At 39.1% G+C, this 15,687-nt stretch overlaps 2 protein-coding genes across 3 annotated transcripts; one reads left to right on the top strand and one right to left on the bottom strand.

Moving 5' to 3' along the window:
* Nucleotides 1-490: 490 nt before the first annotated feature.
* ctso (cathepsin O) lies at nt 491-10,297 on the top strand. Of its 2 annotated transcripts, XM_030062794.1 has the most exons (9): nt 491-812; nt 1,563-1,668; nt 1,786-1,910; nt 3,030-3,197; nt 3,550-3,671; nt 5,907-6,070; nt 7,308-7,400; nt 7,524-7,567; nt 10,154-10,297. In XM_030062794.1, exons 1-8 carry the CDS (start codon nt 606-608, stop codon nt 7,556-7,558), a joined length of 1,020 nt encoding a protein of 339 aa, XP_029918654.1. In that variant the 5' UTR covers nt 491-605; the 3' UTR covers nt 7,559-7,567; nt 10,154-10,297. The 2 variants fall into 2 exon arrangements, with proteins under 2 accessions (XP_029918654.1, XP_029918653.1); XM_030062793.1 differs by lacking the exon at nt 10,154-10,297 and having other exon boundaries at nt 7,524-7,763.
* tdo2a (tryptophan 2,3-dioxygenase a) lies at nt 9,233-14,200 on the bottom strand. Its single transcript, XM_030062795.1, has 12 exons — nt 14,166-14,200; nt 13,831-13,936; nt 13,618-13,708; nt 13,091-13,161; nt 12,220-12,347; nt 11,914-12,100; nt 11,152-11,259; nt 10,926-11,037; nt 10,705-10,762; nt 10,218-10,297; nt 9,731-9,821; nt 9,233-9,386 (listed from the first exon to the last, which is right to left on the bottom strand). The coding sequence occupies exons 1-12, from the start codon at nt 14,198-14,200 to the stop codon at nt 9,233-9,235; spliced, it is 1,221 nt and encodes a 406-aa protein (XP_029918655.1).
* Nucleotides 14,201-15,687: the final 1,487 nt, after the last annotated feature.

Below are 15,687 nucleotides of genomic sequence, written 5' to 3'. Positions count from 1 at the left end.
GTCCAATCCAGCGCTGTCTGAAACAACCTGATACTGAGGATATTTTCTTGAATATAAAATGTGGAATAGGTTTATCAAAATTCCATTTAAATTTTATTACTGGACTTGTAGCATATGCTTCTACAAGCATATGCTTTAATTATGCGCGCCTGATATTTTTTTTAATTTACATTTGAAAAAAAAAACCAAACAAACTCATGTACCCCCTGCAGTGCTGCAACGTGCCCCTAGGGGTACGCGTACCACTATTTGCGAACCACTGGTCTAGACAAACAAGTGTGCCTTTATGTTATTTCAGAGGAAATTTGATCATGAGAGGCACAATAACAGTCCAGTAATTTTGTATTAAGTGGACGTCAAATGCCATTATTTTTTACTTTTTATTTATTTATTTTTCTCCCAATCGTGCTTATTGGTTCATGTATTTTAGCCAATACTTGGGCCACTTTCTCTTTCGAAGGAAGCGCGTCTCGGCTGTCGCGCAGGCGTGTAAAGTCATGCTTCCTCATATGTGCGCGGGTGTCTGAGGTCTTTGGATTTCCTTGTTGTAGTATTATTATTATTGTGCCCAGTGTTGACATTTTTAACCGACCCGAGCTCGTCCGATGAGGGGCGGCGGGTGGTTCCTGGTTGCAGCCGTGAGCCTGGTGTTTCCCCCCCTGCGCTGCCAGAACCGGAGCCGGGAGGAGACGCGCACTGAGTTTCCCCGCTCCGCTGCGGCTGAGGCGGACTTCTGCTCTTTCAGAGAAAAGTTTCACCGCAACTATGAGCTCAACACGGAGGAATTTAATCGTCGTCATCTCTATTTTCAGGTGGGGAGAGAGAGAGAGAGAGAGAGAGAGAGAGAGAGAGATGCACACACAACAGCCAAACACGCCATTACAAACCACACCCCCTCTGTCTCAACATAACAATAATTACTATTGTTGTTATTGTTATTATTGCTATTTTTTTTTTTTTTTTTTTTTTTTTTAGGTATAATTGAGAAATTAAATATGTATGTATCTATAAACTCAATTGGGAGGAATTTTAATTAAATTTGAATTAATGTGTCATTAAGTCTTTGCAGTTTTTTAGTGTTTACCCATAGACTTGTAGTTTGGAAGCAGTATTTTTGTTTCAAAGACCCCTTGTTGCTCTAGTATTAGTATCATTAATAATAATAATTATATTGTTATTGTTGTTATTTTTAAGGTATAATTTGGAAATTAATTAAATATGTATGTATCTATGAGCTCAACAGGGAGACATTTTAATTAAATGTTAATTACTGAGTCATGAAGTTATTTTTCAGGGTTCCTATAGACATGTAGTTTGTTAGCAGCTGAGTATTTTTGTCTCAAAGGCCCCTTGTTGCTCCAGTATAATTATTATTATTAATAATATATTTTTTTATTGTTATTATTGGCAGTTTGTAATAGTAGTAGTAGTAAGTAGTAGTATGAGTATCAGTAATGTCTGTTTTATTATCGATAATCATCTGTGTGAGTGCTCTGCTGCTCTTGGCTGCTCTCACAGTCAGCTCTAGCTGGACTAACACGCTGTCTGCTCTGTTGTTTCAGGATGCTATAAAAAGGGCCGCATACCTGAACTCGTTTCCTGCAGCCCCGCACTCTGCCAAGTATGGCATCAATCAGTTCTCTGACCTATCGCTCAATGAATTCAGAGGTCAGCTGGCCAAAAATGTTTTCATCACATACTGTAAATGTGGCTGAATTGATGTTGATTTTTTTTATATAGTTATCATTCTGATAAATGCATCTGAACTTTATCCCTGCCTTACAGATCTCTACCTGCGAGCCAGCGCTGACAAGGCCCCTCCCTACTCCGGAGAGAAGAGAGAGGGGCTGCCAGCTAAATTTGACTGGAGGGACGAGGGGGTGCTGGCCCCCGTCCAGAATCAACAAGCAGTAAGAACAGATAGATAGATAATACACTGGAGCAGGGGGCACAAAGACTCAAAATACCAAACAATGACTCATAAATCCTTCTTGAACCTATTTTTTTTATCCTGATTTCCCCCCTTTAGTGACTTATTTTGGCGCTGTTATTGATTTCAAGGTGTTGGACCTTTCTGAAAAGCATAAAAATACTGTTTTTTTTTTGTTTTTTTTTTATCCTAATTTTTTTAGGAATTCAGGTTTTCATAATGCTCAAAGGAATTTGTGGCGAGGAAATGAACTGAACTTGGTCTCATTGTGTATTCTTTCACTTAATGAAATGTGGTTTTACTCAGCAGTGTAATCAGTATGAGATTTGAAGTATTGAAGCCAGTTTTGGAATTGGAAAACTGTGGAAGAAAAAAAAAGCCCAGCCTTGAAGCAGCACTGTATTAAACGCCTGAAGCAGAGATGAAGAGACGTGGTTTAGTTTAAGAATATCTGTCAGTAGGTGGCAGCAGAAAACAATTGGTCACAGTTCATTCTGGCTACATGATGTCACCCAATAACTATATCAGCCATTTAGGCGTATTGTAGATTTGTAGATATGGATAAAAATCCTTTAAAATTTTTGGAAATATGATATAATCCGATCAGTCTTTTGCATTTTGGTATAAATCTTATGCATTTTGTCAGACTTTGAACAACACTAAAATTCTAATAGAGGTCTTTTATGTTCATCAAACCATCTTAAGCTTAGTTGGACTTTTCTGGATTGCAGAGTATTGTATTAATTTTGTTGAAGCCACTGTCCTTATATGCTCCTGACCTGTTTGAAAGGTTGATTTGAGCATCAGGGTGGCGTGAGCAGGGAGACAATCCTTCATGTGGAAGGCCCCGCTTCACCCATCCGTGACAGCGAGTTTTTGCCCTCTTTAAGTGTCCTCAAGTAAGATGCTGACCTCTCGCCTCCGTGTGGAGGACAGAAAGCAAAAAGATGATTTCTCCTCTGGGGGATCAAAAGAACATCACAGGATACCACTGGATTTTTTTGGAAGGCAGGGAGGGATTTTGGATCTGGTCCTAAAGGATTTTGCCTACACCTTTCTATCTTGTGTTTTTCTAATCACTGCCATTTCAACTTTGCAGTGTGGGAGCTGCTGGGCGTTCAGTGTGGTTGAAGCCATCCAAGCCGCTCACGCTAGAGCCGGCTCTCCGCTGGAGCAGCTCAGTGTGCAGCAGGTTCTGGACTGCTCCTTCCGAAACCAGGGCTGCAGTGGAGGCTCCACAGTCTGGGCCCTGAGCTGGTTAAACCAGGTATGCACCAGTATTTTTACAATCATATTTTTACACATTTAGCAGGCTGACTAACAGTGAGTGCTGTGGTATAAGAATAAGCCTTTACCTCCAAGATGCAGCACCCTGATGGTAGAAATTGATGTATAATAGAGGAGCGCTGTTTTGAAACACCCATAATGTTTTCAATTTTTAAAATGTTCATGATAATTTCATGCATTTAGATTTGAGAGACACTGGGTTGTAGTCAGAAAAGAAACATTGTTCACCGCTATAAAACATAATCAGAATACTGCCTGCAGCAAGGTCTTCCATAAGTAAAAATATTGTATTCAGATGACACATTGACTGAGATAAAATCTTTTGGTTTCAGACCAGAGTGAAACTGGTGCCACAGTCAGAATACCCATATAAAGCCAAGACAGGGATCTGCCATTTTTTCTCCCAGTCACACGGTGGGGTTGCCTTGAAGGATTTTGCTGCACATGACTTCAGGTAACCTAAATTTCTGCAACTTCACTTTGAGTGATAATGGCTAAAAATTAACACAGGGTGAATCACATGGGACTTAGTGTGTGTGTGTTTTTTTTTTTTTTTTTTTTTTCATGAAGTACCAAGGACAAAGGAAGTGGGGGCTGTGTTACTGACAAACCCCACTGTTTACCCTGTCAACACAAACACGGATGGTTCAGTAGCACAAAGGTTCCTGACTCTGGGCCAGTCGTTTAGGCCTAGGTGTCACCTTGACTTTAAGTCAATAAAGTTCCTCTTTATTTAATATTGAACAGATGTGACTCATACTCATGCATATGTAATGTAGGCTATTTTTTATTGCCAGAGTGTTATGAGTTATCATGTCTTCTCTTCAGACCCTCTTGACTGCTTGCATTAGTGCATCGCAACAAGGTGATTTGGCAGTGGTTTTTGGGGCTGATGGACTTTCCAAATTTCTGAAAGTACCAATGCGATGGTTGGTCTGCTTTTTGGTACAGCTCTATGTTTCCTTACATACATATATGACTTGTCTGGCCTATGCCCTTTATTAAATATAACAATATAATAGCAGTTTTAAATGATTATTGAATAAAATTTAAAAAAATAAAAGTGATGAAATACATCAAGGTACATATGCAACACCTACCATGTATTGTTTTCAGACTTTAGATTGTATTTGTTTACTTTAGACTGCACATGGTGGTATGGAATACAAGCATAAGGTAAAGCAGTGGCACAGTGGTAAACAGCAGGAATAACTTTTGAGATAAAATAAGTCATTTTAAGAGAGGCAAAACATTACTCAACAAAGGACCTAGGTTACATAATGTCCTAGGTTTATCTGTGTGCAGCAGTGAAAGAGTAAATGTAAACACAGACGGATGATTTACACAATACTCGATACTTGTGTTTTTATGTTGAAACAAGACGTGAAATTCGTCCCCTCATCAGCTATCATTACATAAATTACAGAACCTTTGGTCCCTTCCAGGCCTTTGCATCTGCCTGCTGTTTTAGGAATAATAGAAACTTGGAAATGACAGATAACCTGGCTATATCTCCTATTTTCATGTTGTAAATACTTCTCAAATTCATGGTTCTGTTTAAATTCACAGTACAGATGACATGCCGACGTACTCCGGAGCTCATTAATGCCATTCCTGCAGGAACTGTCTTTTAACCTCTGCTCAACAGATAGTTTTTTCCATTGATATTATCACATCTGTGATTCAGCCAGAGGTGGGAGAAACCACATTCATCCAATATCCTGTGAACAAACGGAATCCATGGTGACACGTAGTTTCCCGAGGTATAAAAATTAGATGAACAGTTATACATTGCTCTGCTGAGCTTTGTGTCCTTCCCCTTCAGCAACCCCCCGAAAACCAGTGATTCTCTTTTTAATACCTATGCATAATTGGTATGCCCAGCCCCCCATACAGTATATCATACCGTTAGAACCTGTAATTTGAACTTTCAGCGAATACGTAAGGAATTTCAGATGTAGCCTCTATAAAATCTCTATATCCCCAACCCCCCAGACATTACACGCACACAACATAAGTGGTGTCAATAGGTTATCAAAAAGTGGTTTATAAAGCTTCATACACATTAAAAAAACGTATCTCTTAATTAGTGTTGAACGATATTAGAAAAAAAAAATCATATTGCAATTCATTTTACAGATACTGCTATTGCAACATGATTCCTGATTTTCGGAGGAATGATATTCAGTGTTTCATAATTGTAATTTTCACAGAAAAAAAAACTATTACAATGATGATGTGGTTTTTGCTTGGGTCTGTGCCAAACAAACATGTTTTCTTAGATGTAGAAAGTGCAATTTCTAGGCCAGGGTGTCTCTGTGGCACAGCAGTACTTCATTTACAATATTTTGTTGTCTGTTTTACCTTTATCAGAAAAACTGCAGCTCCTGCAATCGGGATATTGTACTTGGCCACATTGCAGTTAATATTTCAATTACACAAAATTCACAAAATTCCTCAATAGCAATCTTAAATTAGCCATTATAGTTACACACAGTAAGGAGATAAAATTATGCTACCAAAACACTGAAATATTCCCATTGATTTTCCTGATTTCTTATGGTTGTGGTGAGCTGTTACTCAGGATTTCTGGTTAAAAGGGACATTAGTATGGTTTTACTCCCCGATACCATAAAATGACCATTATCTAACTGGGTGGGGTTTATTTGTCATGATTGTTTTGATCTAGTGGTCAAGAGGAGGCCATGATGGGCCAGCTGGTGAGCTGTGGACCGCTTGCCGTCACTGTGGATGCCATCAGCTGGCAGGACTATCTGGGTGGAATCATCCAGCACCACTGCTCCAGTCAGCACGCCAACCATGCCATCCTGCTCATTGGATATGACACTACTGGTACATATTTCCGTTGCACAGGCATGAAAAAAGCTCATCGCTCCAGATATAGTGATTTTTCTATTCTTACTCGCGCTAACAATGTGCATGTGTGAAACTTGCCTTCACAGGTGTGGCAAGTTTCACAACCTCAGAACCTGTGAAACCGAGTTAAAGTCGTACTACCCATTACAGCTATGCAAAAATGCACCCATCTTAACAGCATAAATTATCATGTGGAGCTGTAACAGGGGAGAGCGTCCCTCCCCTACTAATTGACAGATTTTCCCATCACATGTCAAGTGTGGACTCTTTTCCCCCCGTGCGAAAAGAAAAGAAAAGAAAAAAAAATCGGCTCAGTATCTCATTACTATGAGAAACGTTTCCTATCATGACGAGATCTTTTCCATTTTGACAAGGTACTTTCATGTCATGATGACATCCTCTCTTTTTATTGACATACCAATTTATTGCGTTATAACAAGAAACCTTTCTTGTTCTCTTATCCTGTTAGATGAGTTGTTTCCCATTGTAAGTTGAAAAACTGAGATCGGCTCGTTTGCATGATTTGGTGAAGTTCTGTTTAAAACTTGGGTTGACGTGTGGTTCAGTTGGCTGGATATGCCTCAGTCAGCTCTGAGAGGCAGAGTACTAGTTAGTGGGGAGTCCATTGCTGTTATTACAATATAAATTATCTCATTACAGCAATTATAATGAGATAATCTGGTATGTCATAATTATAATAACCTTTTTATAACAAGAAAAAGGTCTTGATCAGCAAGAGTAGACTCTATTATCATGCCACTGAGCCAGAGATGTCACTGGAAGTGAAGAGTCAACACATCAGAGTGAAAGTGTCTCCTCCAACAACAACAGTGACTCAGCTCCATGTCATGGCCTTTATGTCGCTCGACCCTCCGGTCTGTTAGGCGACCTGTTGTCAACATCGTTGCGTGACAGCCAGTGTACTTGGTTATTATAACATATAATGACAAATAATCGCTTAATCACTGTAGATTGTCTCATTTCTGTTCTCATTTCCCTGTATTTTATATGTAAAACCTAGTTTATGTAGACGTTTGTGTTTTGTGGGAATTTAGCAATGGCTTGAGCGATTATGTAACAGTGTAAAGTGAATGCTGCTAAAATACATGCACGCACGCACACACACACACACACACACACACACACACACACACACACAGTGCTCCTTTGCCCTGTTAATAATTAAAACTTGGGATGTGTTTGTCTGTCTTAGGGGATATTCCATACTGGATACTGCAGAATACCTGGGGAACTAAATGGGGGAATGAGGGCTATGCTTATGTTAAAATAGGGGGCAACATTTGTGGTAAGTATGATCCTTGTTGGTTTATATATATGTATTTTTAATTATTTTCCCATTCAAGATATGTATCTGCTCCCTTATCCCCCTTAGAAATTAATACAGCATCTCTTTTTTTTCTCCTCCTAGGTATTGCAGATTCTGTGGCAGCTGTTTTTCTTTGAGTGCACTGTGTGTATAGATTATGTGTATGTGTGTGTGTGTGTGTGTGTGTTTGTATGTGTGTGTGGGTTTCCTGCTGCCAAAATTTAAATCATCCATCATTTAAATCATCATTTGTTTGCCTTCGAGTGTCACTGTAAATAATGTGTTTATTGAAACATTACCATGTTACACGGGTGTCATAAAATAAATCACTTTTTGTGCTGATAAATGTTGATTAGAAATGAGTCATCAACAGCAATTTTCCCACATATCTTACACAAACACATTTACAGCTTCTGTGGCATCAGTAGATGCATCGTACAAAAAAAAAAAAACAACAACTCAGTCAATACATAGTATAAGGCAGACATGCTACACAATTTTTTCATATGTTTATACAGCGATCACAACAATCAGTGCATAAATACAAAACAAAATTAACTTAAAAACACAATACAAACAACAGTCTACAGTATATCATTATTATATTAACATTATGTACACATTTTTTTGGTTTGAGTTTTACGCTGTGCAAATTGTCACATTTTACATGCTGACATTGGTGAGATATTGTTTATACAACGGTTAATTGTCCCTGTGTTCACTGATCCTCATGCCTAAGACACATCTCAATAGTCTGAGGTGGCCCCTTCTCTTTGACACCGTTCCCAAGATGACATGAAAAAGATGGATTGTTGAAAACAGCTAAGTGGAGTTTCATTGCACGGGTGCATTGATCAGCCACACTGCTTTCGCCGAGCCATGTGTTTTTCAGGTCAGTCACGGTGCACTTACATAATTTTATGGAGAGAACATCTAAGAACATCATCAAGGAGCCATCTGCTATACCTTGTGACTGGTAAAGCTTACAGTAAAGTAATCGTAACTGGTCAATGATTATGTCACCAGTTTGTGTTATAATCAGAGATGTACTTTGATATATATATATATATAATACAGGACATTAATAGGCACAGCGCATTGAGAAAAGACTTTCAAAACCTTGTTTGCTCTAAACAAACATTTAAAAAAAAAAAAAAATCCAAATCTTGTCTTTTTTTCCTGGTGAACTATGCACATGCATATTTCTAGCACAGTATACAGAACATTGAAATTCCAACCAATAATGCCTTCACAGATTTTGCACAGCTGCACCCCTACCCCTCCCATCAAATAAAAGCATCTCTTTCACCCAAACTGATTAGTTGTTGGTTTCCACCATTGCCCACTTTTCATGAACCCTCCCGACATTATGTCCTGCCTCAGCATCCTGTTTCAGCAGCAAAAACAACAGTGCAGATTGAAAATACTCCCTCATCCATAATCCTGTGTGATGTTTCAGAGCATCCCGAGCTAATAAGACATGCAAAAGAGTTATATCTTCTGCGCCTTTAATATTACCCATAGAAGACTTGGGGATATCTCTGGAGACATGTTGAACTGATGAAATACTGATATACTTAATATTGTCAGTACTGTCAATGTCTCAAATTTTATTTAAACAACAACACAAAAAACATGCAGTGTTTTAATCTTGTGACCTTCCTCGGGTGTGTCAAACTGACTCCGGTAACTGCCTGACCTGAGCAAGGCCACAAGACCCAAACACTGCACGTCCAGTCAAAGTGTCAATCTGGTTTTGAGGTCAGTTACGGTGAAAGAGAGGAGGCCACCTCAGAATATTGAGACGTCCCCTAGTCTGAGTCCTCGCTGCTGCAGTAGGAGCTGTCGCAGCACTCGGCCGTGTACAGGAAGGTATGAACATTGGGATTCAGCTTGGGCACCCAGTGGCGAGGCACCAGGAACGTGGCCAGGTTGAACAGATCTACAAACACTTTGTAGCGGTCACTGGGGAGAGAGGAAATAAAATTGAAAAAAAAAAAAAAAAAAATTCTAAAATGAGATTCATAAGAGTGACTTGTACTCTCACAAAGTGATTAAAAATTGAATGCATATTGTATGTGTTCGATGATGAAGGATAATTTAATCCTTTTTTTATGAAGTGTCTTTGAAAAAAAAACTCTGCATGTACACATCAGTATGAAGTGACCATATGACAGGTTAATTTAGATAAGAGCAAAAACAGCTCTGCCTGTATGTAAATTAACTCTAAAGTGTTTTACGATACTTGCCATGTAGAATTGTAAATTATAAAATTTAATCTGTATGTTAAGGTCTATATCATAGGCTACCTGACAGTAGATCTCAGGTATTGGTACCCAGACGATCCCCCGGTGCCGGCTTTGCTGCCAATCATACGATGCACCATGCATACGTGATTGTCTAAAACAAAAGACAGAAGCAGCCAGAGAGTAAAGTCCCAACGCTTTGGGCATGCATGTTTCATTTGAGCAATCAGTTGGTGCCTAAGCTTGTAAAAAAGAGCAAGAAAGAGGGAGAAAAAACAATATTGACTTCATGGGAATGGGATGTCAGATCTATCAGCAGGCTTAGTGGAGGTTATAAAGTTCCTCTGCATCTTTGGTCTTGAGCTAACTTCAGCCCCGTAGAAACCCCCGTTAGTCTAGCTCTACCCCTGGGCCAAATATCAAAGCGTTGGTCTCTAATATAAAATCTGCTGTGCTTTTTCTGCCCCTTTTTCTTTTCTTGTTCAGCGGTGAGCCGAAGGAGCTCTTGACAGGAAGGTTCTTTGTCCAGTATGTGATGACAATTACTTACATCTCCATTTGGTCATGAGGGTGTCGATATCCATGAGGAAGGTGAGCAGCTGGAAGGGAACCTGGAACCTTGGCTCCTCCCTAAAGGCAAGAGAAAGATTTAGGATCTGAGGATACTTTAAATGGCTTATATAACAGTATATGAAAAGCACTGTGGGTGGTTGTGGCAGCATGATGATTCAAGAAGTGGGCTTGTAACTTGGAAGATTGCCAGCACTAATATAGGCTGGAAAAGTGCAGGACAGGGAGAATGAATAAGTAATGTTCTGCGCTGCCTCGGGAGCTTTGAACTAGGTGCCCTTGAGCGAGGCCTTTAATCCCCAAATGTTCCAGTGGAGCTGCTCAGCGGCCAACAGTGGAGGACTGGCTGTATTGGGCAGTTCCCAGGTGTGGATGTGTGTAACTACATGAATCTGAAGCAAGTCAATGTCAGCAAAGTTTCCCATGATAACTAAAGGTTAACAAATGCTGTAAAGAGGCCCACTTACCTGTAGAAATAGATCATCAGAGCACCTTGGAGAGCCTTGTAAGAGAGCCGTCTCTCACCTACCAAAGTGCACAAAATTAGTAGATAGCATGGACGCCGTCTGGAATTAAATCTGTGTTGCCAACACAAATATTTAAAGTTCTGATTGTGGCCGGGTTATGGTGTCTGATGAAATGGTTTCAGTTAAGTAACCATTCGGTAGTTTTGAGAAGACGTGCTCACCTTTGCTTAGGAGGTGGTCATGACGTTTTTCATCAAACAGGGAGGTGAAGAGCTCCCTCTGTTTTAGCAGCTCATCCATCAGCTCATCCTTTTCCTCAGAATTTTGCATTTTCTATGCAAAATAACAATGGATAATAAAAAAATACAGGCTATGTCAATCATCTCTGAACAAAGAACTGAACTATGAAGTGTGATGAGAGTTGCAAAGATGGCAGTCATCTGATACCTCAATTTTCTCCTTCTCTTTATTCAGCCCGGCGAAAATGTTGATTTCCAGCTGCTCCCAGAAATTGAAGCCATCCTCCTCCAAGCCAGGAGTTCTCTCCAGCCACTCCTAACAAGACAGAACAAAGGTTTTACAACACTTTTACACTTACACTTTATGCATTTGTAGATGCCCTTATCAAGATCAAGTTGTTACAAGTAGAATGGTGCATCTAGTTTATGCTGTGATAACACTAACGTTGCAAATAGACCAAAATAGGGAATTCAGTGGTCAAACCAACCCCATCAAAGCATTAAAATAAACACATTCATGTGTCACCTTGATGTTTCAAATATCACATGTATGTGCATAGCGTTATACAATATGTATATCCCTATCTATGTACGGAGAGGTGGAAAATATAATGCAGTTTCTTTTTTATTATCCATTATATCATAATGTCATGTAACAGGCTTTTCCTAAAAATGTCTGCAGAATGTCCTGATTTGTTTTCTGTGACTGATGTATGCAGACCTCAGTATCTGTTTACAGACAAAGTGTTTCATCTAGCTCAGTTTGTGTTAAATGCTCATCAACACCATATGAGGACCCGTTATGTTTAAAAATGTTAAATGCACAGTCTGTGCCTCAGATGTGCCTAATTTATGTTTTGGAGCTGTGATGTGTGAGGAGCAGGCTTGTGGTTTGGGCATTGCCTGCTAAACCTATCTAAATGTAAAACTTAATGACCATGTCCCAGCAGTCGACTGCCTTCAAGCGTACCTCAACTAGTTTTAGGAGGGTGGGCTCCTGTTCAGTGGCGATCAGCAGCTCACTCTCATGGCCTTTGAAATTGTCCCTGTAGTGGCGTCTGTTGTATGGGACTCTCAGGTTGTCTGGGACCCCTATCTTGTTCTCTAGGAGCCGGAACTGAAGGCTTTGGAAGCCAGACGCTGGAGACAGATATTCCCTATAGCCACAGATACACACAAAGTTATGCACCCATAAACACAGACGCACAAAGGTCAGACAATATACCAGCTGAGGGCCGCTAAGGTGGGGATGATCAGAGGTTATTTTTAAGTTCACCTGAAGTCAAAGAAGTCCAAAGCTGTCATTGTCTCCAGAACTGCAAACTGATCAACCAGCAGTCTGAAGATCATTACAATCCTGTGAATGCGAGTGTTGACTTTGAGCATGTTACGTTCATCCCGGACCTGGAGAGACAGTTCAGTTTCAGGAAAACAGTAGCTGCTTGTAATGATAACACACAGTGTACAGTATACAATATACAGTAGATGCATATCCTGCAATTAGAGGAAAACATCACATTTTTCAATTTGTGTGATGCTTTCATGGAGGCAGAATTTCATAATCTTTATTATGATCTGATCAATTTGGTGTTTGTGTATTCATAACTTTTTTTTTGTAATATTACAACTGCACTGAATTCAACTTCAATATGAATTGATTCTCTTTGATGATTTTTTTGGTATACAGTATGTCGGTGTGTGCCCTTAGCTCCCGTTTGACTGTGTCTCATAAAGGCAGTATTATCTCCGCTGGCAGCCTTGACATCAAAGTTAAACCTGACACTTTAACCTGGATGATGCACAAAATCTCTTACTTTCCCCTGACTGAACCTCTGCACTAAAATGACCAGATAAGACAAGCGTTTACATTCTGCTACAGAATATAATTTGCTCTTGAAGGATTTTGGGTTGTGTGTAGTCCTTTTTTTCAGATCTCCTGATTTTACATCCTTGGAGGCTTTCAGTCTTCAGCACAGATTCAATTTTTTTGAATTTATCCTCACTCAGAGAATTTCTAAACAGATCCTAAAGCCTGGTGCCACAAAACTGAAAAATAGAAAGATTAGTCTGTGTTTTATTCATGTTAAAGCATCATTTTACCTCAGTATTAAAAAAAAAAAATGTTTCTCTCCAGTAATGTAACTCACATGTCCACTGATGAAGATCTGCCGCACTGAATCAAGTTCCCACAGAATCTGTTTGAACCATAGTTCATAGGCTGAAATATAATGCAGAATGATTCATCAGGAATCGTAAAACATTACACTGTAATTCAATATGTCATGATATGAACAAACAGCTCATTTAATGGTCAGTAATAATTAACACTAAAATGTGCTGCAAAAATGTCTATTTTAACAAACCTTCTTGTATTCAGCCTTATTTTTTTTCCCCTAAAATAAGCGAAAAGCTGCCTCTTGTTAAATAATTCCACAAGGCCTAAATCATTATTTTATTCAAGTGAAGTGATTTGTCTTACTTCAGGAAAATGTTCCCAATTTCTGTAAGATTCTTGAAACAAATGGCACTGCATTGCCAGCAAGGGGAATTTTCCATATATATTTAGAGAAAAAAATTAAAGCCTGAATACATGAGTATGGTAGTTATTTCACCGCTGTGAAAAGGTAGACCCACAATTAGACAAGAACAAAAAACAGTACAAAGTTGGTTTTACCTTGATGGGTGACAATGAAGAGGTGCTCGTCATGGATCTTATTACCCTTCAGTTCACTCTGCAATACCTGGGCTGTAACTACTTTGTCAAGCTGAAAGTGTTGGCAGGAAATAAACTGATGTAAATACCACAAAATTACTTAAACAAGCCCAATTCCAGTCCTAAGAGTGTACATGCAGAGGCAGGTTTGTGGTATTTTTTTTTTTTTTTTACCTGAAGGTAGTCTCCATAGATTATACCCCCTTTACTGGCCTTGTTAACCCCTTCTTGAGAGGCATCCTCGTCTTCTTCTTTTTGAGGAGGCTTGTTTTTGAATAACCTGCAGTGTGGAGAGACAAGGCCTTGTGTTACTTGGTGTTTTTTCAACAGTTCCCATCAGTGCAACGATTAGATTATGTTGAGCACTCAAGCTAATTCAAGTGTTACAAAGTTGTGGCAAATCAAATTAGAAACAAAAAAAAAAAAACAACTAAAAAGATCCAGCCACCACTTAAAACATGAAAATCCTTGAGAGCAGCTTTTTGAGTGGAATGAGGATTTAAACATACAAATGCCTCTTCTCAAAGTACGGACATCCACTCATGTCTATCCAAAAGAGCTGCGACAACGACAAGCCAACGACGACGATAAGATCTCGACTAATATTTACTAAAACTGTCCTAAACACAATTCAGACTTTTAAAGGCTCAGCTCATCCAATCACACATGAGGATAAAATCACCATCCGGCCCGCCTCTATTTGCGCCATCCACATTGCTGCTGTTTACCTTGTATTGGGTGTACCTGGTGTACTTTGTTTTAGTAGATCCAAGAACGGTCATAGGACATTTCCAAATAATATAATGACAGACAACAACAACTACCCACATGGTAAATTATTTCTATTCTAGTCTAATTTCTAAAATTAGACATGATCAAACCGACATAAACATCAGATGTCTAAGAATAAGTAGGCATACGTCAGATTGACACTTTAAAATACAGTGTTGTTTTCAAGACACATATTTAGTCAAAGTCGCCAGTCCAGTCTGAGTTATTGACATGCAAGAAAATGAAAGCAATTTGCATGCATTAAAAAAGCATGCACTGTTAAATGACGTTAAATAATATAAAAACTGCCAAGATTAGGGGTTTGATTTCCATCTCAGCAGCCACTTTTAAAAATGTGTTGTCTACTGAAATGTGTTTGCCAAAGGAAATATTTTATCTTTGTGGACATTATTGTGATTTTTAACAGGTTTTTAACTCGGTACTCATTGTGAGAGGTTAAGTATTAACACGTGAAGATACATTTACAGTAAATCTTTCTCTGAAATTTAATAAACATTCCTTTTCCCTTCATTCTTATGCAATTTAACCTCTTTTGACCCAACCAAACAACACTAATAGAAGAGATTATTGACGTAAACTGTGTAGGTCATGAGACTGTAAATATTTACGATTTGGTTAATACTTAATGTAGTGCAGTGAAGTGCACATGACAAATGTTCTGCAGTGTCAAGGTTTTGTGTGTGTGTGTATGTGTGTGTGTGTGTGTGTGTGTGTGGTTTTTTTTGTGTGAGTTTTCTTATACTATCGCAGTGAAAATTATTCAGATTCGGTATTGACCAACTGAACCACTATTACTGGCTCCTGACCTTAGTGTGTACCTTGGATGAACATGGTGTTTTCTTTATTGTATTCACCTAATTACAGAAGTATTACTTACATTCCTTACGAGGGTGACAAAGTCAAAGCCCATCGTAAGCCTGCCATGAGCCAATCGTATTTTTTCCACTATGCCAATATTCGTGTTACGCCTGTATTGTCAGCGGTCAAACACAGTACATGGGAAATATTTGTTTATTAGAGTCACAGCAGGCTCGGCTAGTTGAAAATAATGATCAGCTTTTTCCCTCATGGACAGCAGAACCACATCACGACACACTGTCAGTCACAGCGAGCAAAGCCTTGAAGAACAGTTAACCCAGTTTCATCACTAAGACACAGATTCCACAATCAACGTCACTCTAAATCTCTCCAGCATCATTAGCTCCCTTGTTTTTCACCCGCTCTCTTTGTAGACTTCTC

Source organism: Myripristis murdjan, chromosome 10 (genome assembly GCF_902150065.1).
Source record: "Myripristis murdjan chromosome 10, fMyrMur1.1, whole genome shotgun sequence".
Taxonomy (NCBI): domain Eukaryota; kingdom Metazoa; phylum Chordata; class Actinopteri; order Holocentriformes; family Holocentridae; genus Myripristis; species Myripristis murdjan.
The sequence above is the reverse complement of the archived record's forward strand: the minus strand, read 5'-3'. Positions and strand labels throughout refer to the sequence as shown.

Excerpts from the sequence above, each read along its gene's own strand:
- ctso (XM_030062794.1), top strand. The coding sequence starts at position 606 with ATGAGGGGCGGCGGGTGGTTCCTGGTTGCAGCCGTGAGCCTGGTGTTT. Across the intron at positions 3,198-3,549 it reads CCCTGAGCTGGTTAAACCAG|ACCAGAGTGAAACTGGTGCC; the intron begins GTATGCACCAGT and ends TTTTGGTTTCAG. Across the intron at positions 3,672-5,906 it reads TTTGCTGCACATGACTTCAG|TGGTCAAGAGGAGGCCATGA; the intron begins GTAACCTAAATT and ends GTTTTGATCTAG.
- tdo2a (XM_030062795.1), bottom strand. The coding sequence starts at position 14,200 with ATGAGTGGATGTCCGTACTTTGAGAAGAGGCATTT. Across the intron at positions 13,937-14,165 it reads TACTTTGAGAAGAGGCATTT|GTTATTCAAAAACAAGCCTC; the intron begins GTATGTTTAAAT and ends TCCACACTGCAG. Across the intron at positions 13,162-13,617 it reads CTTCATTGTCACCCATCAAG|CCTATGAACTATGGTTCAAA; the intron begins GTAAAACCAACT and ends ATTATATTTCAG.